The 21,383-nt window shown below is 31.9% G+C and overlaps 8 protein-coding genes across 8 annotated transcripts, besides 2 other annotated features; 3 read left to right on the top strand and 5 right to left on the bottom strand.

Annotated features, from left to right (window-relative positions):
- Positions 1-240: 240 nt before the first annotated feature.
- TA18530 (uncharacterized protein) lies at positions 241-2,030 on the bottom strand (the record flags this gene model as incomplete). Its single annotated transcript, XM_950202.1, has 6 exons — positions 241-305; positions 379-449; positions 478-725; positions 860-1,366; positions 1,397-1,903; positions 1,947-2,030. 6 exons carry the CDS (start codon positions 2,028-2,030, stop codon positions 241-243), a joined length of 1,482 nt encoding a protein of 493 aa, XP_955295.1.
- A 278-nt stretch (positions 2,031-2,308) lies between these two features.
- TA18525 (uncharacterized protein) lies at positions 2,309-2,974 on the top strand (the record flags this gene model as incomplete). Its single annotated transcript, XM_950201.1, has 4 exons — positions 2,309-2,576; positions 2,607-2,707; positions 2,738-2,857; positions 2,888-2,974. The coding sequence occupies 4 exons, from the start codon at positions 2,309-2,311 to the stop codon at positions 2,972-2,974; spliced, it is 576 nt and encodes a 191-aa protein (XP_955294.1).
- A 208-nt stretch (positions 2,975-3,182) lies between these two features.
- TA18520 (queuine trna-ribosyltransferase-related protein, putative) lies at positions 3,183-4,391 on the top strand (the record flags this gene model as incomplete). The annotated part of the gene is made up of 1 exon (XM_950200.1): positions 3,183-4,391. One exon carries the CDS (start codon positions 3,183-3,185, stop codon positions 4,389-4,391), a length of 1,209 nt encoding a protein of 402 aa, XP_955293.1.
- A 175-nt stretch (positions 4,392-4,566) lies between these two features.
- Positions 4,567-6,611, top strand: TA18515 (uncharacterized protein; the record flags this gene model as incomplete). The annotated part of the gene is made up of 11 exons (XM_950199.1): positions 4,567-4,776; positions 4,809-4,881; positions 4,911-4,973; positions 5,047-5,216; positions 5,248-5,385; positions 5,418-5,651; positions 5,708-5,890; positions 5,953-6,010; positions 6,056-6,156; positions 6,187-6,351; positions 6,384-6,611. The coding sequence occupies 11 exons, from the start codon at positions 4,567-4,569 to the stop codon at positions 6,609-6,611; spliced, it is 1,623 nt and encodes a 540-aa protein (XP_955292.1).
- Positions 6,612-6,902: 291 nt separating this feature from the next.
- Positions 6,903-7,166, bottom strand: TA18510 (uncharacterized protein; the record flags this gene model as incomplete). Its single annotated transcript, XM_950198.1, has 1 exon — positions 6,903-7,166. The coding sequence occupies one exon, from the start codon at positions 7,164-7,166 to the stop codon at positions 6,903-6,905; it is 264 nt and encodes an 87-aa protein (XP_955291.1).
- A 204-nt stretch (positions 7,167-7,370) lies between these two features.
- TA18505 (uncharacterized protein) lies at positions 7,371-7,871 on the bottom strand (the record flags this gene model as incomplete). The annotated part of the gene is made up of 2 exons (XM_950197.1): positions 7,371-7,696; positions 7,775-7,871. The coding sequence occupies 2 exons, from the start codon at positions 7,869-7,871 to the stop codon at positions 7,371-7,373; spliced, it is 423 nt and encodes a 140-aa protein (XP_955290.1).
- Positions 7,809-7,871: a sequence feature (Signal peptide predicted for TA18505 by SignalP 2.0 HMM (Signal peptide probability 0.802, signal anchor probability 0.000) with cleavage site probability 0.551 between residues 21 and 22).
- A 237-nt stretch (positions 7,872-8,108) lies between these two features.
- Positions 8,109-8,551, bottom strand: TA18500 (uncharacterized protein; the record flags this gene model as incomplete). Its single annotated transcript, XM_950196.1, has 2 exons — positions 8,109-8,443; positions 8,476-8,551. The coding sequence occupies 2 exons, from the start codon at positions 8,549-8,551 to the stop codon at positions 8,109-8,111; spliced, it is 411 nt and encodes a 136-aa protein (XP_955289.1).
- Positions 8,507-8,551: a sequence feature (Signal peptide predicted for TA18500 by SignalP 2.0 HMM (Signal peptide probability 0.992, signal anchor probability 0.000) with cleavage site probability 0.324 between residues 15 and 16).
- Positions 8,552-9,198: 647 nt separating this feature from the next.
- On the bottom strand, positions 9,199-21,306 carry TA18495 (uncharacterized protein; the record flags this gene model as incomplete). Its single annotated transcript, XM_950195.1, has 7 exons — positions 9,199-9,550; positions 9,610-9,967; positions 10,092-15,851; positions 15,934-17,913; positions 17,945-18,049; positions 18,081-20,668; positions 20,708-21,306. The coding sequence occupies 7 exons, from the start codon at positions 21,304-21,306 to the stop codon at positions 9,199-9,201; spliced, it is 11,742 nt and encodes a 3,913-aa protein (XP_955288.1).
- Between the last annotated feature and the right edge of the window lie 77 nt (positions 21,307-21,383).

Raw genomic sequence — 21,383 nt, 5'->3', positions numbered from 1 at the left:
ACTTAAACAACAGATCTAGAGCTATACTTTATACTTTGATTTTGCATTACTTGGACTCGCGGTTTACAAATATTATACTAAAAATCATAGATGGATGGTACATTAATTAAATAATTTACAACGATTAAAAATTCTTTTATTAATTTATCAAGTTATTTTCATGATCTAATAATCTAATGCCTAAGAATGGTGCCATGAGGCTTTAAAATATAGGTTTCCAGTTTTCGATCCAGTTCGTGTCTAAGGATCCAAAATTGGCATCTTGTAACGTTGAGAGTATTTGAAAATCAGATTTGGGGGAAAATCTTGAAAAGGTCGGGAAGGTCGTGAAGTATGGGCAAAGCTAAGAAGGGTTTGGAGTTAAATAAATGTGGTAACGTACCTCTTTATGAGAGATCTGCCAGTGTTCATCAAAACAGCGTTCACTACAGTAGCTTGGTATTCCACACCTGAACATTTTATAAAAAAATAAGTTACCTTTTGCAGTAAAAAAAATTAACTTGTTCGTTGTTTACAAGATGAATCTGTGGGAGATCTAAATGATAAACCCTAGAGCATTCATAGTTGAAGCAGGGCAATACTCTTGGAAATATCTTAGTGGGAGAAAAATTTACTTTTTCTTCATTTATTGGTTCAAAAATATTTTTACATTTGTAGGGAGCTGTGATTTTGGAGGAGGATAGTGATGAAAGGTCATAAATTAAGTGCACTTTTCCCACTAAATCCTGTAAAATAGATTTTTAAACTTATAAATTAGTTGTTAAAATATTTGTTTGTTAATAATTCCTCAAATTAATTCATCAATTCATTAAGCATATTCTAATTAGTAATTATCTATATATTGTATTTCGTAAAATACCCCAGGATTAGCTTGTAAAACTTGATAAAGTCTTTCTAACATTCCAACACAAATATTAGAATGATAGATCTTAAATTCGACATTTGAAATACCCTCTGGTATGTTAAAACCTTCTGAAATTCCTTTATCCAGCGATCTCTTCACGTTATGTTTTAGAGCCTTCAAAACATCTCTAGGCACTTTATCCAGACATTTGTCAGAGATTGTCAATAGTAAAATGTCAGAAACGAAAGTAACGATTTTACACAAAATTCTCCTATCCATACTCCAGGAAATCAAAGGTATTATGGAATTCCACAAGTAACATGTGGATGACGAATGTAGTTTCTTCAAAAACCCAGGACCTCTGGCCCCGTAAAAGTAAACTGTTGAAAGCTCCAGGAAAGTGTAAAACATTTTTTCCACAGGTTCTTCATGATTTGATTTGAGTTTTATTCCGACGTTATACCACATGTACTTCCATAACTTTGATGAAACAAAGCGGAAACACATTTGCCATAAGTTTACCTAAACAATGAGATTTTAAGTATAATATACAGATTTGTATTCGAGTAGGTAAGGAAACAAAGCCATTAACGCGTTCATATTATAGCATAAGGCTTCATGATTAATAACTTTTGACGTTAAAAGATCATTTATTCTGTTTTCAAAAAATGAGTAACCGTTTCCCCTGACAATTAGTCTTAGAGAACCCGGAATTCTATTCTCAATCATTCCACTTAGAAGATGAAATGCAACTTCATTTCTCAGAGTAAGAGTGTAATTTGGAGTTGAGGATAATTCATCTCCAAAAACAGTTTTAATATGGTATTTTACAAAATTGTAATTGTCACAATAAGAGGTACCAATGCTAAACACTGACTTCAAGATATCAAATCCAAAATTGTGTGTAACATCTGCCCAAAATTTAAAATCATGTCTTCTTTCAATGTTTATATTACTCCAGTCGGTCCTTGAGCTTGTCTTTAAGTTGAAAAAAATATCTCTGAGCAGATCAATATCTTCAAGTTCGTTTGAGCCATTACACATTGAAGAATCATGACACTACAAATTCAAATAATGCATATTCGTTATAAATTAGGCTTACTTGTTCGTTTTTTCCGTGTTCTGGATCGAATTCCGACGATTTGAGTTTTGATGGGTCGAATGTTACAATTCTACATTCAGTCATAGGAAAATTCGGAAATTTAAGTATCAATTTTCATGAAAATTTGTATTTTAAAATTTAAGAAAAATGTGTGGGATAACTATGAAGAATTTAAGTTTATAGCAATACCCACAATCTTTGGATAAATTTTTATTTTTATTTTTGTTTTACATTAACTAATGATTTATTTTATTTATTAATAAAAATGCCTAAAGGGGCAATACATGTAAGAATTATTAAAATTTTGTTTTATATTTGTTTCAGTTCACTGGGAGTAATTTTGCTATAAGAAGAAGGCTAAGATGGGATATTCTAGACAGAATGAGAAAATTAATAGAAAATGGGACTTACAAAAGGCCAAGATGGATGGATTGGGTAAAACATACTTTGGTGGCTTTCACTTACTATGTTTACAGGTTGAGCGTTATCCACCACTTGAGACTAGGAACCTTCTTCATACGGACAAGGTTGTTAAAACCCAGTATTTACCTCTAATAATTGCTCTTCTGAAGAAGTACCCTCATTTGAGGTTCGAAGGATGCTTTAACCCCGAAAACGAATGGCAAAAGGGTAAGCTTCTTTTCCTCAAATAACTAACAGGATATAACAATTATACTCCTGATCACCCTGTTATGCAATTTGTATCGTATCAACTAAGTCTTATGAATAAGGGAATGGACAAGGAAGAAGCGTTTTCAAGGGTAACAAAGTTCTTCCTCAGAGATTTGTAGACTGAGAAGGTGTTTTATAAGAATCGAATGGAATCTGAGAAGAAGCAAAAGGTGTCAATGGCCTTGGACCTCGATGAGGAGGCATCTCCCTTATATACTACAGGATCAGCATACTTGGCCGTATGTTGTTTTGTTTTAATGAATTTTCAGGAAAAAGAAGCCCAAGATAAGGTCGAATTTCTTACTGGAATTAGGGACGAACTTAGGTTATTTTCTCACCAATTTATACGAGTTTAGGAAGTTAAAAGAGGAAGTTTTAGGCAATAACCCTCAAAACCCTAATGATTAATATGCTTTATAATAAAATGTTAAATTTCTGTTTCCACATTTTTATTTTATGCTTTTATTATTTTACACTAATTATAAACTTGTAATTGTCTGGTGTGTTGCGAAATATTAGGCCACATTTTAAATTGTACACAATCTAACTATTAATGCAGTTAAAATGGATAATTACGATGAATCTAGAGTGTTTTTTAGAGAAATGTGTAAAAATAATGGAGTCGATTTTCCATATCGCAGGGGAGTAATAATGTCGGAGCTCCATACTCCTTGTTGCCCAGTGGTTTGCAAATTAATTTTACCAGACCCTTTGACTATTGATTATATTTCTAAAATACAACAGAAGCCGTTTTTGTGTATACAATTTTGTTCAGTTTTACCCTGTTTGCCAATTCTCGAGGAATTTGAACATAGATCTAAAAATGAGACATTATCAAGGCATTTTGTAGATTATGAAGGCGCAATAACTCTTTTAACTTTCGACGAATTGTTTAATAAATATTCAAAGATTGAAGATAATCATTTTGTCTTCCACATGGACAGCAACAAATATCTTCTGAATGAACACACATCCAAGAAAATCATTGATTTAATTAACCCTTCTATGGCATTCATTCCCACGTTATCCTTGAAGCATTCGGAAAGGAAGAAATGGAGCACAAGAAAGAGGACGAGGTTCAATGATTTATACCAATCTTATTACGAAACATTATTAAAGTGTTCAAACAAAACCAAACTTGTAAAACCTATTCATCCTTGCATTGAACACAAGGATATGGGTGATTTTGAGGCGATTGAATTCCCAGGGTTTGGGTTCGGAGAATCTCTAAACGAAAGATATGAATTAATAAAAGAAATGGGAGCGAATTTGATCGGAAAAGAGCTAAGAATAATTCAACTCAAAACAGGAACACCTTTGGAGATTCTTCACGCTGTTTTACTGGGATTTGATGTGGTTATTTCACCTTATCCTGAGATTCTATCACTACAAGGATGTGCTCTATCATTTGAATTACCGAGTGAAATTGAGGATAATTGTGAGCCAGAATACGTATTAAATTTATTGAACGAAAAATGTAAATTTATAGATGGAGTTTACAAGGACCAAATTAATGATATAGTTGATTTAAAAAATAGTGTGTATATCAGTGATGTTGAAACTCCTATGGACGAAAAATCAATAATGAAGGAATCAAGAGCATATGTAAACCATCTTCTAAATTGTAAGGAAATGGACGGGAACATAATATTATCGGCTCATAACTTATACATGTACGAAATGCTGTTTCAAAGGATCAGGGATTCCATTGAAAATAACACACTGGTGAGTTTCGTTCATAATTTTGTAAAGTGTAACCTTAAAGAGGATTAAATTCCCTCCTCGTATAACTAATCTCATATGAATATATATAAATTTTGATAATAAATTATTATTTTTTAATTTACTCTGGGGTTTGGTTGGAAGAAACTTAAAAATACAAAAAATAGTTTTAGAACCAATAATCTGTCACATTTAAATTGTTATATTTTCAATCACTTTAAATAAGATGCTAGACTTAAAGAATCTCGGAAATGAAGCCTTTAAGGCTGGAAAATTCAAGGAAGCTGCAGAATTCTTCACAAAAGCTATTGAACTTAACCCAAATGACCACGTTTTGTATTCTAATAGATCAGGTGCATACGCTTCTATGTATATGTACAACGAAGCACTTGCTGATGCAAATAAATGTATCGAATTGAAGCCAGATTGGCCTAAGGTATAGATTTTTTTGTCAAGAACTCTTTTTAGGGTTATTCTAGAAAAGGATTATGTGAGTACAAATTGGGAAGCCCTGAAAAAGCTAAAGAAACATATAATTTGGGTAAGAATGAAATATTTTAAAGTCTTTAGGACTGACTTATGACCCAAATAACGAAGCACTAAAGAAGGCCTTGTATGAAGTTGAAAATGATAGTGAGTCCTTTAAATTATTTTTTCTCAGAATAATCTTTCAACTTTTGTTTCGTTTTTTAAATAAAATTTATAGAATCCGACACTTACATTCAATCACTATTGATGGTTTCTCAAATGATCCAGCAGAACCCAAAACTTAGAAAATACCAGGAACAAGACCCTGAGTATTCATCCAAACTTGCAAGATTGATTTCACATATGAACACAGATCCGGCGGTTCTACAACAGATACTAACTGACCCGGTAATTAGGATTGTAATAATTAATTACGTAGAACCCAGCATTGAGGGACGGATTAATGGCTTGTATTGGAATTAATGAGCCCACAGAAAAGAGGGAAGCACCACCTGAGGAAAAACCCAAGGAACCAGAAAAAACTGAACCAAAGGAGCCACTAACACCCTCTCAAGCAGTAAGAAATTACGACGAATATCTGATTTGTAGGAATCAAAAAAGTATAAAGAAGAAGGAAACAATCTGTACAAACAGAAGAAATTTGCAGAAGCCCTGGAAATGTACAACAAGGCCATAGAACTGGACCCAAATAACCTACTGCTGGAGAATAATAAAGCGGCTGTATATTTAGAAATGGGAGATTACGAAAAGTGTATCAAGACTTGCAACGACGCCATTGATAGAAGATACGATGTCATGGCTGATTTTACTCTTGTTTCAAAGGTTTCATAACTGATTAATTATTTACTATGTAAATAGAAGTATTAACTATTATTTAGATATACAACAGGCTGGCAGCTTGTTATACTAAGATGGAAAAATATGATGATGCAATTTCATGCTACCAAAAGTCATTGATTGAAAACAACACAAGACAAACAAGAAGTCTACTAAGTGATCTTGAAAGACTAAAGGAAAGAAAGGAAAAGGAAGCATATATCAATCCCGAATTAGCAGAACAAGTTTCTTTATACTCTATTACTTCACTATATATAATTATATATGGATTCTAATGAATTTATAGCATCGTGAAAAGGGTAATGAATATTTCAAGGAGTTTAAATTCCCAGAAGCTAAAAAAGGTAATAGTCACAACATTCCGAAATATATGCATGACATTAATTTAGAATATGATGAGGCAATTAAGAGGAACCCATCAGACGCCAAATTATATTCAAACCGAGCAGCTGCACTGTTAAAACTGTGTGAATATCCATCAGCACTTGCGGTAAACCTTGAGAATCATATGCTTTATTAGGACTGCAACAAGGCTATAGAATTGGATCCCACTTTTGTTAAGGCCTGGGCTAGGAAAGGAAACCTCCACGTGCTAATGAAAGAATATCACAAAGCGATGGATGCCTACGATAAGGGACTTAAAGTTGACCCAAACAACAATGAATGCCTCCAGGGAAGATACAACGTAAGTGATAAATTCAGTCTTAATACTCCTAGTGCATAAATAAAATACAAGAAATGAACAAAGGGAACATCGACGAAGAACAGTACAAGCACGCCATGTCAGATCCTGAGGTCCAGGAAATCATTTGCGACCCTCAATTTCAGTTAATATTGAAGAAAATATCAGAAAACCCGACGACCATGGGAGAATACCTCAAAGATCCCAAAATCTCACATGGAATACAAAAACTGATGGCTGCCGGTTTGTTAACCACATTATAACTTATTATAAATTTTTGTAGGATTAATTAGAACGGGTTGAAATTGTAAATATGTGTAACTGCTAATTTCTTTCACTATATAATTTTTTCACTATATATTTATATATCCATTAGAATTCTTTCTTCTAAATTGCATCATCTATAATTAATAATCTACTATAACAACATAATAATAATAATCTATTGTAAAATAATTTTTTAAAGTGATTTGATGTTTTGTTGTCGTTTTTGTGTAAATTTGGAAGATTATTGGGTAGGACACTTTTTGGACCATTAGTCTCACTCCACTCATTTAGTGATATAAACTGGTTGCCTGGCTTATTGCTGTAACTCCGGAGGCACGAGTGTGAACATGAGGGGGTGTATTAGTTCGCGGGTTAGCCGCGCCTGTCTGCTGGACGTCTGAGTCGATTGCGGGCTCTAGTGTAAGCTTGAGCTCGCGGCCGGTGCGGTTCGGCGGAACGCTCCAGGCTGGTAACAGAGCAGAGAAAAGCCGACGCTTTGACTGGCCAGCAGACCGCAGGTGTATCTCAACCCGTCCAGACTTCAAATGCATTGTACCCACCAGGACATGCTCGTATTTTTTATATATCACCTTTTATAATATTATATAGTTATTTATATATTAGTACCATATTATATATTAAATCTTTTAAATATAGCTGGATATCTTTAAATTAATATTATCCCTGTTAAATTTATTAAAATTAGCCTAATTTATCATTTTTGATAACAGTTTCGTGGTCAATATTGAGATAACTTAAAGAAAATAAAACCCTTTCCATAAATCTTGTTTTGCTGCAACGTTTGATGGGTCACAGTTGGCCTGAATGTCTTGCAAAGAAAGATCCTCCTGATTACGACATCTGACGTAAGGTTGTTCCTTCTTCTCCCAAAGTTTGTAGTCGTCTGCGTTACAAATACATGCCCAAGGATAATCTGTGTTATCAGGGTACATAAAATTGTAATAAGCTCCTAGATTCCCGCCTCCAAAGTTCTCTTCCTTCTTGCCATCAGCACCTCCCTTCATAACCTCAATGGCAGTTAGAATAGGATTACCCAATTCAGCAAAACTAATGGCAGTCACTAAGAAATGGGTTAAAACATTGTATATCTAATTTTAGCTATGGAATCTTAGTGGTGGGTTTTGTTATCCAAACTTACATTCCGTGGTGTATTCATGTGAATGTTTCGTACTTGAGAAGGTTAATTTGAAGAACATGAACAAGATTAAATATTTCTTACTTAATGTGGAAACCATTTTTAGTACTAAAACTAAATTAGTTCACGCACTCCCAGGCATTTATCAAGACATTCCGTACCCCCTATTCATGTTTTATTATTTCATATTTATTCCTATTATTTTCTAGATTTCTTTTATAATTCATTGATAATAATTAAAAATTAATATAATTTCCCGTTAATAATTAAATGTGTAAGAGAACTCTTACAATACCATGTTATGTTACCATATATTATGCAATGAGTAATAACAAATTCAAAAGGTATTGAAAAGTATGTATTCCGTTGCCACATCTTCATAATTCGCCATGTTTCTCGGGTCACAATTGGCTTGAATGTCCTGGTATGATAGATCCTCTTGGTTCCTGCACCGCACATATGGCTGCTTTTTCATTTGCCAAAGTTTGAAGTCTTCCATATTGCAAAGGCAAGCCCAAGGATAATCTGTGTTATCAGGGTACATAAAGTTGTAATAGGCTCCAAGATTCCCTCCACCAAAGTTGGCCTCCTTCCTACCGTCATTTGCTCCTGTTAAAATTTCAACTGCAGTTAGGATTGGATGTCCAGTTTCAATGAAATTCGGCTTTTCCACTAAATAAAAAAATTAATTGAAGTAAAATTACAAGGATGTGTTTTGTGTTCAATGAACTGCGATGCCAGCCTTACAGATAGGATCAGAAAAAATATAATTAGGTTCATTTTTATAATATAAATTTAAGGATTTTAGGAAATTAATTTTTTCTTGTATATTAAACTACGCAATTGCACTGATTGCAGAACCGGGGCGTGGAATCCCGCCGCAGTGCCGATCACCTGCCATTGTTACATATTAATATCCACTGCCTAAAGATTTTATTGAGATTAACTTAATCTTACTTGATTAAGTCCGTTAGAATGTTCGGCAGTGTTTCGATATTGTTGATAATCGAGTAGTACTGAAATGGGAAGTTATCCAGATACTTCTCAATAACAATTTCGCCTCCTTTCCCATTTTTTATACATTTCATCTTAGTTATGCTATCGTTAGGGTCAAGTATAATGATGAGTGGCAAAATGTGATTTTCCATAAGCTGTGTTACATATTTTCTGACCTTGTTCTTGTTGAACTTGCCGTCTGTTATGATGATCAACAGCTTGTTTTCCGATAAAATAAACTCATACTGAGTAAGTATAAACTCAAACAAGTTTATTAACCCCTTTTCATATGAATATTTACTTTCCTCATTGAAATTAAGCGAGCTCAATGAGTTTGATATGTTATTACTATTATTTTCCCCCAGTATTATCTCAGTATTAAATCTAAAACAGTAATAAACATATATAAAGGTGTTAATATAATTATATAACTATTTATAATTATATTGTGATAGTAAACTTACGCTCCAAATTTGATAATATTTAACTTTGTAATGTTTAACTTGTATAAGGCCTAAGACAATGTGTGGATTGGGCTTAAATACCTGGTATATGATATATATGGTCTGTAATGTTATGTTTGAAATTGATTTCATTGATTTTGTGTTATCTATAGCCAGTTGTATGTAATAGTTTCTCTGTGTTTTTTTAAGTCTTTTCAGCCAAATTTTAGAATTTTGGTAGTTTGTGGCAATAAAACCCATCAACCGCTTGATGCTTATTTTTTTACCATACTTATAATAACCCTTAAAACCACTGCACTTGTTATACTCCAATATTATACTGAAACAAATTATTTAAAGATTATGGTGTTGGTACATAACTGAGTGGAAATAACTTACTTTAACTGGTATAATAAATTGTTTATTATCATTTCACAGTCATTCGTTTGTAGGGTTTCTTCAATTTCATCAGTTGGACATAATTTGAATGGATTTAATGAGTCGTTTTCTTCTCTATTCTCTGAACTTTTACCTTTTGCTTCATTCAATGACTTTCCAGATTCGCCTGGTTCCAAGTTATTCCTCTCTTTTTCGTCCAATTGTAACTTGTCATTATCGGTGGAACCCAATGTGTTATCATTATTTTGTTTTAGGGTATTGACATCAACATCAACATCAGCTGATTCATCGAGTTCATTAGTCAAACCACCAACTCCTTCATTCACATCTTTTTCATTAAGAGTTTCATCTTTGGAGCCTAAAGATAATTGTTAGTTATTATATAATGTTATTTTCAGACAATTCCTCCTCTAAGTAAATTACAACATTAATATTCAGAGGCCTCTTAGTTGTTGTCATCATTAAATTGTAATAGAACTTACCCTCAGATGGATCTTCTTTCAATCCTGTGACATTTCCTCCCTTTTCTTCCTTCTCATCAAATGCTTTATATTCATCTACATCTGTGTTTTCTACTAATTCCTCCTCTTCTAGTTGCTGTTCCTCTTCCCCCATTTGTTCTGCTTCATCAAATTCATCCTCTTTTTCATCCTGTTCTTGGTCTATCGGGTTTAAATGTTCTTCAATCTCCTTCTCAACATTATCTATTGATTCTTCTAAGTCATCTTCTAAATTATTAGTTTCATCCAAATCCACTTCCTTTACTTCATCAGAGTCATTGACACTCTGAATGTCCTTATCCTCTAGTTTTGGGTCTCCCTCCATTTGTTCTATATCTTCCGTGTCCATATCAATATCTTCTACTAAATCTTCCAAATCTTTGTTTATATCATCGTCTATGTCTATGTTATTCTCATCTTCAAAATCTTCCACGTCCAACTCCTCATTTTCTCCTATTTCTTCCTGATTAAGCTGTAACTCCTTTTCTTCTACATCATTTGATATATTCTTAATTCCCACTTCGTTATCTAATCCTACACCTCCCTGCTCTATATCTCCTTCCTTTACTTCTCTTTGGTCTTCGTCCAGTTGTTCCTCATCTGGGATTATTAAGTACAGATACATTAGCTTTACTAAGTAATTCAAAACTTTTACATCCAAATCTACTCTACTTTTAATTTTCCCATTTGTCAAAACACCAGATTTAGATTCTGGTTCCTTATTAATACTTAGTTTTTGCAACTTTGCCATACTCTTCATCAGTTCGTTTGTATCCTCAAGATCTTCAACCATCTTTTTACTCTTATCAACACCGTTATTCATGTCAGTTTTGCTATTTTTACTCATTATATTATATTGTCTAGTGCATAAAACTAAGTCATAATGAAAGTCTGAGTTACCAACACTATTATCAGTAGGATCGCTTGCAACTAATTCAAACAGCCGTAATACAATGTTCAGTAGTTTAAAATTAGTCTCTATTACATTGTAAAATAGCTCATTGTTGAAATTCAATTCAGGTTGTGATGTTATATAACTTATGTTATAAAGTGTCGCTAAAGAATCAAAGACCTTGTTTGTAGTCATACTGGTAGTGACATGATTAATAACATAGTTTACGTCAATTTGATTATTGATGTTTTTAAAGTTGTAGCAATCTTGCAACGCATTCAAAGTTAGTGATATTACACGTTTATGCTCATTAGTATTCATCTTGCTGAAATTTTCCAAAACATTACTATATGTGGCAATTAACATCCCAATTATACACTCGACTTCTGACTCATCACTAATTTCCTTATCTACATTCAATCCATTTAAATGTAACCCAGAATCTTGTAGAAGCTTCAATTCTGTACTTATATACTGTTTTTTATCATTGGGTAACACTTGAGATTTGTAAATGTGTGATAGATTTTTCTCTGACAATTCAGAATTAATTGCGTTTTGACAGATTTCAATCAAATTTTCCAGGTTATCACTATCATCTCCCTTATTAAATGTATTAAACTTTTCAACTGTTTTAACACCGTTAATCCTTTTTTTACAACTATTAACGGAGTTTTTACCCTTTTGCATGGATTGAATAACTTTTTGGTAAATTGCCTGTTTAATTTTAGAAAAAAATAGATTTACAAAGTCTATACAATGACCCAAATTCTTATCCAAACATCTGAAGATTGTTAGAACTCCATCAATCAAAAACACATTCAGACAACTGTTATTCAGTAAATATGAAAGGATGGAGCTACAAACCTTCTCTTCTGAACCTATTATTTTCATTATGTCACTGAACAGTATATTAAATGAAACACATATTCTTCCAATTGATTCAGTTTTCTTACTAGAACTATCTTCTTTAGCATTCTCAATGCTGTTGTGAATATGACTGTAAGAATGTATTATTACATTATTGAATTTATTATTGGGGTTAACATTCAAGTTAAGTAGAAAGAGTAAACAGGATATGACATAGTACTCGTCAGTTAACTGATTTTCTAATATGATTTGAACCATTTTCTCATTGAATATACATCCCTCAGAGGGTTGATTCATAATTGCTGCTTTTGATATATTGAGAATATGAACACCATTAATTTGGTTTCCACAATACTTTAACTTATAGTTGTAGTATAGGATGAAAAGGTAATATTCTAGCATTTTACTATTATTCAATAGCAGTTTAAGCATCTCATTACTACCCAACAAGTCATTTATATTTACGTTTATGCCAAACCGATAGAATTTTCCCATACTTATCTTTCCATTCTGGGCCAAAACACTACTATAGTTTGAGTAGTATAGTTTAAGTGAATTCAAGCTTAGAATCGGATAAATTATCACGTCTTGAATAATTTTATACTTATTAACTGTGTAATTTATGAAATTCTTAATACTATCAAGTAGCAGATTTGTGGTGGTTGAGACTTCGTTAGTGGAGTTGATGTTTGCACCAATTGTTCTTGAGTTCAAATTGGTAATAAACTGGTTGTATTCAGTTATAAAACTATATATCAATTTTATAATGCTACTTTCGTTCTTTTTACAGTGTAATTCACTTTCCATTTTCCCCTCAGAATCCAAAGTACTGCTAATAACCTCTGGGACTTTCTTAGCGTATCCCAATGATAACGAATCTAAAATATTGAATGTGTTGGAGATTTGTTTAAATTCATTTTTCTTGTAGATTTCGAATTGTCTTTGATAATGATTTTCCATTTCTTGAATATACAAACTAATATTTGGTATAATTTTCAAATTATGTTCCACCAAGATTTTCAAAACCCTATAAAGAACATCACTCGAGTTTTCTTTATTCATTTTATTCAAACAATTCAAAACTTCATTCTCTTTGCAATTTTGTTCTCCAAACAGCTCATAATTTACACTTTCATATTCATCTCTTCCCTGACAACAGCCGAATATTACTTTATATTTTTGTGACAAAAGACACTTAATATCAGATTTGAATTGGGAAGAATCTACGCTAAACAGAATATACATAAATATCAAGGTTTTATAAACCTTTTCAGACTCATATTCTACGTTATATGTCATCTCTTCTATATTTGCATCTTCAGTTTCGTTTATATATCCAAAATAATGGCACAACAAGCTTTTGGATGGAGACTTATCGGGTTCTTGTTCCATGTTATGAAGTAAAAGGTTGAGGTAGTAAAGTATTCCATGATTTTTTTCAGTGTTGATGGTATTTGGGAAGTGGAACGCATAAAAGAGCAAGTTGTACAAGTTAACAATTTTTCCTGCTCGCAGATATACTCTTATCTCCTCTATAATGCTTTTAATTATGTCGTTTTCAATCTCAATTTTCCCAACATATTTAAGTATTTTATGATAGTTATAATCTTTGAGATCCAGGAAGTAATTTCTATAAATTATATAGATTATATACAACAAATTGTGGTAATAAATGCTGGACTCGTCCACGTTGGTTGACATAGTTTCCAATTCCACTGAACTTAAGGATAAACTCAACAAATCCAAATGTGGCTGTTTATTTTCATTTATTACACTGTATATTTCATTTTCATTACATTTTATATTATATTTTAGAAGCTCATTGTATGTTATGTAGCTAACATCTAGGAAAGAATCGTTCAAAGAATTAACCAACAAATGGGAATTATCACGTGCACATTCCAAATTCAAGAATGAAATGTAATATAGTGTGTTGATGAAATCATTATTATCTATAAGGTTCAAATTATTCTTTAATACTTCGTTATTACTTAAAATGAGTATCAACAAAGTTATATTGGAACAGCCATAGTATTTGTTTATGTACCATATAATTGAGTAGGTTTCAATTCCTTCACTAACCATCTTTGCGACTTGGACATTACCTGTTAAGTTGGTAAAAACTTCAAAGTTTTCACTACAGCTCAAATCGACCTCATTAATACGATCAAATGTAGGGATAATTATGTCAGTTTCAATTCCACCACAAACAACGCTATTGTACAGATGAATTAAGTGAATATCCAGGGAATAAAAATCATGACTACTTGTTACCAGTATCCTCAGGTATTCTCTTAACAGTTTATAGTATTTATTATCTATGTTCAGTAGGTAATTTATTATAGCATCACCAACTGATAACAGATCAACATCACACAAATTTGGATAGTATTTTTCAATTATTTGATGAAATATTTGAGTCAAATCATCTGTGTTTGTGTAGAATCGAATGAAATATGACAAAAATAGATCATTAAGCTCATACAATTTACTCAAAATTAGATACAGTATTGTTATGGTGATCATTACATCTACATCTCTAATTTTCTTTATTCTATTTACTATTGAATAGACTTCATACACATATATTTCTATACTCACAGTACCATAAAGGCCTTTTAATATGTTTTCCATCAATATTGATTTTTCATTGTGCAAAAACTCATAGTTTTTAATATTTAAGTGTACACAGCGGTTAAGGAATGAGTTTGAAATTTTATATAAATAATCGCTATCTATTATAAAATAGATCCTAAAGTTTTCATTAACCTTTACTTGTCTGTTATAACCGCACTCATTTATATTAAAAGTTTCAAAGTTTCCAAGTTCCGAATTGTCTGACTGTGAGTAATAATTATCTAGCAATGAGTTAAGACGGTCCAACAATGAACTGTTTATCAGGTGTATGTTATTAATGATTAACCAATGTCCGTTTTCCATACACTTGATTAGATCACTATCTATCCACTTGTACGTAACTGTTTTCCTATCATACAACTTAATATTTTCATCCATATCTCCTAGTATTTGATTTACTTCATCCCCCAGTTCCAGCCCTCTTATATGATCGCATAACTCTATAATGTGTGTTAAAAACTCGTCACTATCAAGTATATAATCCTGATAACCATTTCTCAGTACAAACTGTATGTAAAAATCCCTATTTTTAATTTTACTCAATAAATTATTGTACAGTTGGACAATATTGTTATGGGCGTAAAGGTTGTTTATCTGTTCGTATGTTCCAATTATGTCATTAACATCATTATTTTCATACAAATTTAATAAATGTACCTTTTCTTTTAAATCTCCATTCTCTTCTAAATTCACATCAATCAACCTGTTGTAATTTTTTATAATTTGGACAATGTTATTAGTGCCTTTGTACAGGAATAGAACTGGTGTTTTGAACTTGTAGAGCAAAATCAGGTTATTGTACACATCTAGGTAATCTATTATTTCAATGGGTGGAACTCCTTCACAAAAAGACTTTTTAGGGAAAGCACTACTTAGTTCCAGTCTACTCTTTAATCTTCTCAATATATTTGTGTTCAACTTATAATTAATGTTAATATCAATAGAGACAGCTTCGTTATAGTGTTGGATAAGGTTGAGTATATTAATCAAGTCCCTTATATTGTATAGTAAGACATTGTGGAGCAAACCAACTTTATCCGAATAATCTTCAGAGCCAGAGTGAGTTATTTCATTATTAATTGTAGCAATGAGTTCAATGTACTTGGGGATCAAATGGTCCAGTGTTGGGTATTTTTTCACTAAAATTGATCGATAATCATCATGTGTCAAATCTTGTACTTTGAATACAATGAATCTGTTTAAGAGTGATTGTGGGAGTTGTTTTCTATAATTTGATGTTATTGAATTTTGTGTTGCGAACAGACGGAAATCCTTGTGACATGGTATAGTTTTATTAATCTCGGGTATGTAAATTTCTCTTCTGTAGTCCAAGATTGAGTTTATTCCTAAAATAATTTGAACAAAAAACACTTTTGACTATCTACATAGCTGTTTATACGATATATAACTATGTATGTTGTCTGTTACCTTCTATAATTTCTGATGATGCTAGATTCAATTCATCTAACAATGCCCAATACCCATTTATCACGCACTCCAACAATGGTCCATTTTTCCATACGAAGCTTATTTCTTCGTTATCATTTCGATCACCTGGTACAAATGAGCCTAACAGATCAATTATATCAGTAAATTCATTTAAATTAACGCTGATTAACTTTTTATTGTATTTTTTCGCTACTTTGTAGAAATTATATGTTTTTCCTATACCCGGATTCCCTTCCAACAGTATATTTATGTCTGGTATATTCTCTATACATCTTTCCATATAGTATACTAGTCCCTTATTAACATTTTTCATTAAACCAAAGGTTGGATCGGATTTACAGTGAACTTCATTAGTATTAATTTCCAGGGAGTTTAATATAATATTTTCGATCTCTACAATATTCAAGTCTATTTTCATGGAGTTCAGTATTGAAATGTACAATCCATCAATAAATATTGTAATCTTGTCATTTATGTCAACATCAATTTGCCTTGATAGAGTGTTGTAATAATATTTTGTCCATATTATTATATTTCTTATTGTGAGCCTATCTGAGGTAACACCTATGGTGACTTTATGGAGACGATTTGAAACTAAGTTGAGAATTTGCACAATTGACCTAATTAACCAATCTTCAATCACTGGTGTTAAATTTCTATTATGTTGTAGTATAATATTGTACAAAATATCAGAATTTGTGATATCAATGGTTGGAAGATATATTACGGTGAATCTATTGGATATTGATGGAGAAAGTTCCTTCTTTCCAAAATCATTTCCTGGGTTCATTGTCCCTATTACACGGAAATTCTTATTACTATACACATATTCCATATCATTTACTCCGTTAAATTGTGAACAGGATTCTACACTGTTACATGTTGCTGTACCCGAATTTAATATTATGTATGAGTTGAACTCCAGGATCGAGTTGATTTTCTCCAGTATAGAATCTTGCACAAGGTTAATTTCATCGAACAGAAACCATTCTCCATTGATCATGCTTTCTATTAACTTGCCATTTTTCCAAATAAAATTTGGCAGGCCTTCAGTTCGATCTGTTGGAAGAAATGACCCAATAAAATCTACCGTATCCGTATTAAAGTTACAATTGAAAATGTTTAGTTTTGTGTTGAAAAACTTGGACAATAACTGCACTATTGTTGTTTTTCCTATACCTGTTTCACCCACCAGAAGAACATGTTCTCCATTCAATAAAGCCTCCGTCACCAGATACACTATGCGGTCAGTATACCCATCAATCCAATAATAGTTATTATCAACAAAAAACTGTCTCAACTCTTCCACTTTAAAGTGTTTACTTGCTCTTAATAACTCTACATAACTCTTTTCAACCTCATCAATATCATATAATCTTTTCTTTTTATCATTGATTCTATTATTTTTGGACTCCAAACTATTATCCACTTTGTGATTTAAATTTTGGCTATTAATTGACCCTATTATTGTACTGAATAGTAATGATTTTTCATTCTGGTTATACAACTTTTCACATATCAATACATAGTAAAACACAATCAATGCCTCGTTATACAACAGCTTTTTTCCAACTACTTCATTATTTGTGTAATTGGTTAACCTGTTTGCCAACTTTATTAGATCTCTTATCGTGATTAATATTTGATTCTTGTTGAAGAATATTGAGTTTAATGTGGTCGATTTTATGTTATTATATATCCTTACTATCAAATCTGACTTTGTTATTGGCAAATCACACCTCTTGTAAAGTATTAGTTTCAGGTCTTCGTTTCTGATCTCATCAAAATAAATTTGTATAAAACGGTTCTTAAATGAGCTCGACAGCTGTTTTCTTCCTCCATATATAGAATCACACGGGTTCTGAGTAGCAAATAACATAAAATTTTCGTGACACTTTATGACTTCGTTGGTTTCGCTGATATATATCTCCTTATTATCGTCCAATATACGATTTAAGCCTACACAATATTTATTAATTATAAAAAATACATTCCAAAACGGTTGATGACGCCAAATTCAGCTCATCTAGTATGACCCAGTATCCATATTTCATTGCTATCACCAATAGTCCGTACTGAAATACCAATTTTCCATCTAAATTTAATTATTATTTAACACATCTTACTTATGAAGTGGTATTGTCCGATGTAATCCGTTATATCAATATTATCATAATTATTAATCCTTACACACTTGTTTCTTGTCAACTTGCACAGATAGGTCACAATCGACGTCTTTCCTGCCGCTGTTGGGCCCTCCAGCAAAATCGGGACCTTCAATCCGCTGATTATTCTTACCAGCTTAACAAGATAATTAACATTATTACTGCATATTACAAAGTTTTCTTCCGAATTTTCATGTTCTTTTAACGTTTTAACATTAAGCGTATTTGTCTCTTTATAACCTCCTAATTTGATCCAATAGTTACATATATTTATGTATTCCTTTTCATTGCCCATGATAATACTGTCAACTTCCTTACTTGAGTTGTTATCACAACTGCCATTAGTCTGTGACTGATAATATCTTGACAATCCACTTGGTAATATATCAATTAATTTATTGATGGAATTTTGTTCCAGGGTTGACAGAAAGTTTGCGTATATGCTATCAAATATTAATTTATTCAAGTTATTAACTGGTTTAAACTCTCTTGTTAACTTGTTTACAATATACAAAACACTTCTCACGAAATTTCTTAGTGTGAAATTAGGCAAATTATGGGCTCCGTCCTCTATTTCGCATTGTTCCACCATTTCACTAACACGAATGTAAAACTTGCACAACTCTCCCAAATTAATTTTTAGGTGTCCAGTATAGCAGTTTGCCACTCTAAGCAGGTCGTCGTACTTCTTTATAGGATCCACATATATTGTCGTAAATAACTTCATTAAGTTTGGGGGGAGGTTCTTCTTACCACTGTTAACTTTGATAATTTTGTTCTTTTTAATTATTGGTGGGTTCATACATGCGAACAAGCGGAAATTTCTATTAACCTCCACTCTTTGGTTTATATACTCGTACAGGTCTAAGTATATTTTATTTTCTTGATCATCTTGGGAACCCAATTTTTGATTAGAATAAACACTTGATAGCAGTGAGTACAGTTTATACAACAAATCGTACTGCGATAAATTAATTTCATCCAGCAACAGCCAGTAACCGTTTTTTATGCATTCCAGTAGAATTCCATCGTTGAACACGTATTTTACTTTCTCTTGGCCTCCTTCTTCCGGGTTAATATTCTTGGGCATGAAATTACCCAAAAGATCGTTCGAGTCTGAATTTTCTGAGAACACAAACACCTTCAGCACGTTTCCGGTGATTTGTGCAAACTTTTGTATTAATGCGGTCTTACCTGTTCCTGTTTCACCCACCAACAATACTGGTTCGTTCCTTACGTATGAGCTATATATCATCTTCAATATTTCATTATTATATTCTTCGTTTTTCACGATCTCATCATAAATTCTTTCATCTAGTTGATTATCCTTAATGGGATATATACTATTATTCGAAACAAATCTTTTTAATAATCTAAATGACTGGAAAACTTCATTCAGCTCACCGATTTGTAGGTTTAAAAGTTTCGAAAAGGCATAGGTGATTTCATATCTGAGTTCGTTACAACCAACATCAGACACAAAGATGTTGAAAAAGTCAAACAATACCAATTTCTTCATATTATCGCTAGATAAATCCACACATGCATTCTTACAACTATCAAACTGATTTGTTGAGTATGCGAGATATGGATAAATTCGTTTTGAAAATTTTAAGAGTTTACTTAAGTTAATTTGTATTTCATACATTTCACCAACATCAAATATCAACTTGAGTACCAAGGCTATGTTCTGATTAGGGTATATTATGGAACATATCCCAATCATGTCATCTTTAACCAACTTTTTAGTATATATTATGGGAAGATTAGACAATTTTAATTCACTGCTCAGCACTGGAGTATTCAAAATGAAAATTTGAAAATTTTCGTGCATAACAATGGTTTCATTCAGTTCATTTATATAGAGTGATTTAGAGTTACAAAGGTTGACAAGGAAAGATAGTACCGAATTTGATAAATATGAATCGAAAATAAGCCATTTCCCTTCTCTAACTGCTCTTGAAACAATACCGTATGAGTATACAAACTCTCCTAAATTTTCACCTGTTATCCAACTACCGATCAATGCCTTGATTTCAGTGGACTCATCTGTGTATACACTCATTACTTCATTATCTGTCATTCCAAGCCTTTTTGATAATGATCTTATGTTATAATTCTTACATGATCCAACCAACACTACTCCTATGCTACAATCAATCCCAAACAACAAATTAGATAATATCTCATCCTCTTCTTTGTCAATTTTGTCCCACAAATGGTTTTCCTTATTACTATCTTCAAATATCTTATCCTCTATTTTCCTATTATTTCTTAAAAATGAAATATGATTTGTTGTTTGTATTAAGTTTGGAGTAAAATTATTAATTTTAACTTTTTTTAATGAAAATGTAATTGGTTCAATTTTCTCAGGCTTGGAGTTTAATACATGTTCAGAAAGTTTAAATATTTCTTGAAATTCAGGGTTAATTAACTTTTCAAACTCAATTAACTGCTCACCATTCAATATTTCTCTAATCGCATCTCGTCCTTCGCTAGTATTCAACTTGGAGTATAATATTAAATTACTCAATTCATTTAAATTTAACCTATAATATACATTAATGTATATAAAATAAAATAGTTACCAATTTGAAAGTTGAGATAGTATAAAAATTCTATGAAAACTAGAATTCTTTACAGTGATTCGAATTAAATCATTCACAAGTGAATGTAATCTCAAGTTATTTCTACATTCTGAAAGTATTCTTGAGCATTTTCTACCAATTATCAAGTCATTTCTTAATCTGTAGGCAAGTAATAGCTTTTCCAATATGAATTCGTCTTCCCATATTGACTCTATCAGGTCCAGTGTTATAGATAATGCGATATCTGGGCAGGTATCAAATACAAGCTGCGTTTTTTTATAGTTTAATATACAAGAACTTATAACTGAGAGATATAGATCTATTTTACAATTTGTTGGCAAATCATTCTTCGACAAAAACTCGGTGAATTTTACAAAAATAACCGCAAACTCATTTTCGTCATAAAAATTATTCGAAAAAAGAGTTGAAACGGGGCGGGACTCTACCCTGGCGGTTCTTTTATGCGATTTTTGCTCAAAGAGTTCATTGCAATTGGAAAAATCAATATCTTTAAGTGTAAAACTACCATTTGGAAGGTCTTTTATTAGTGAATTAGAGATTATTTTACAGTAATCGGACAAAATGAATACGTGATCCATTTTGTGCAAATATTTTACAAATTTTTAATAGAAGTAGCATTTTAAAATATAAAAATGGTCTGTTTTTTCGTTCAAAT

The sequence above is a fragment of the Theileria annulata genome, chromosome 3 (genome assembly GCF_000003225.4).
Source record: "Theileria annulata chromosome 3, complete sequence, *** SEQUENCING IN PROGRESS ***".
Classification (NCBI taxonomy): Eukaryota; Apicomplexa; class Aconoidasida; order Piroplasmida; family Theileriidae; genus Theileria; species Theileria annulata.
Note: the sequence above shows the minus strand (reverse complement) of the source record. Positions and strands in the feature narration are given on the sequence as shown.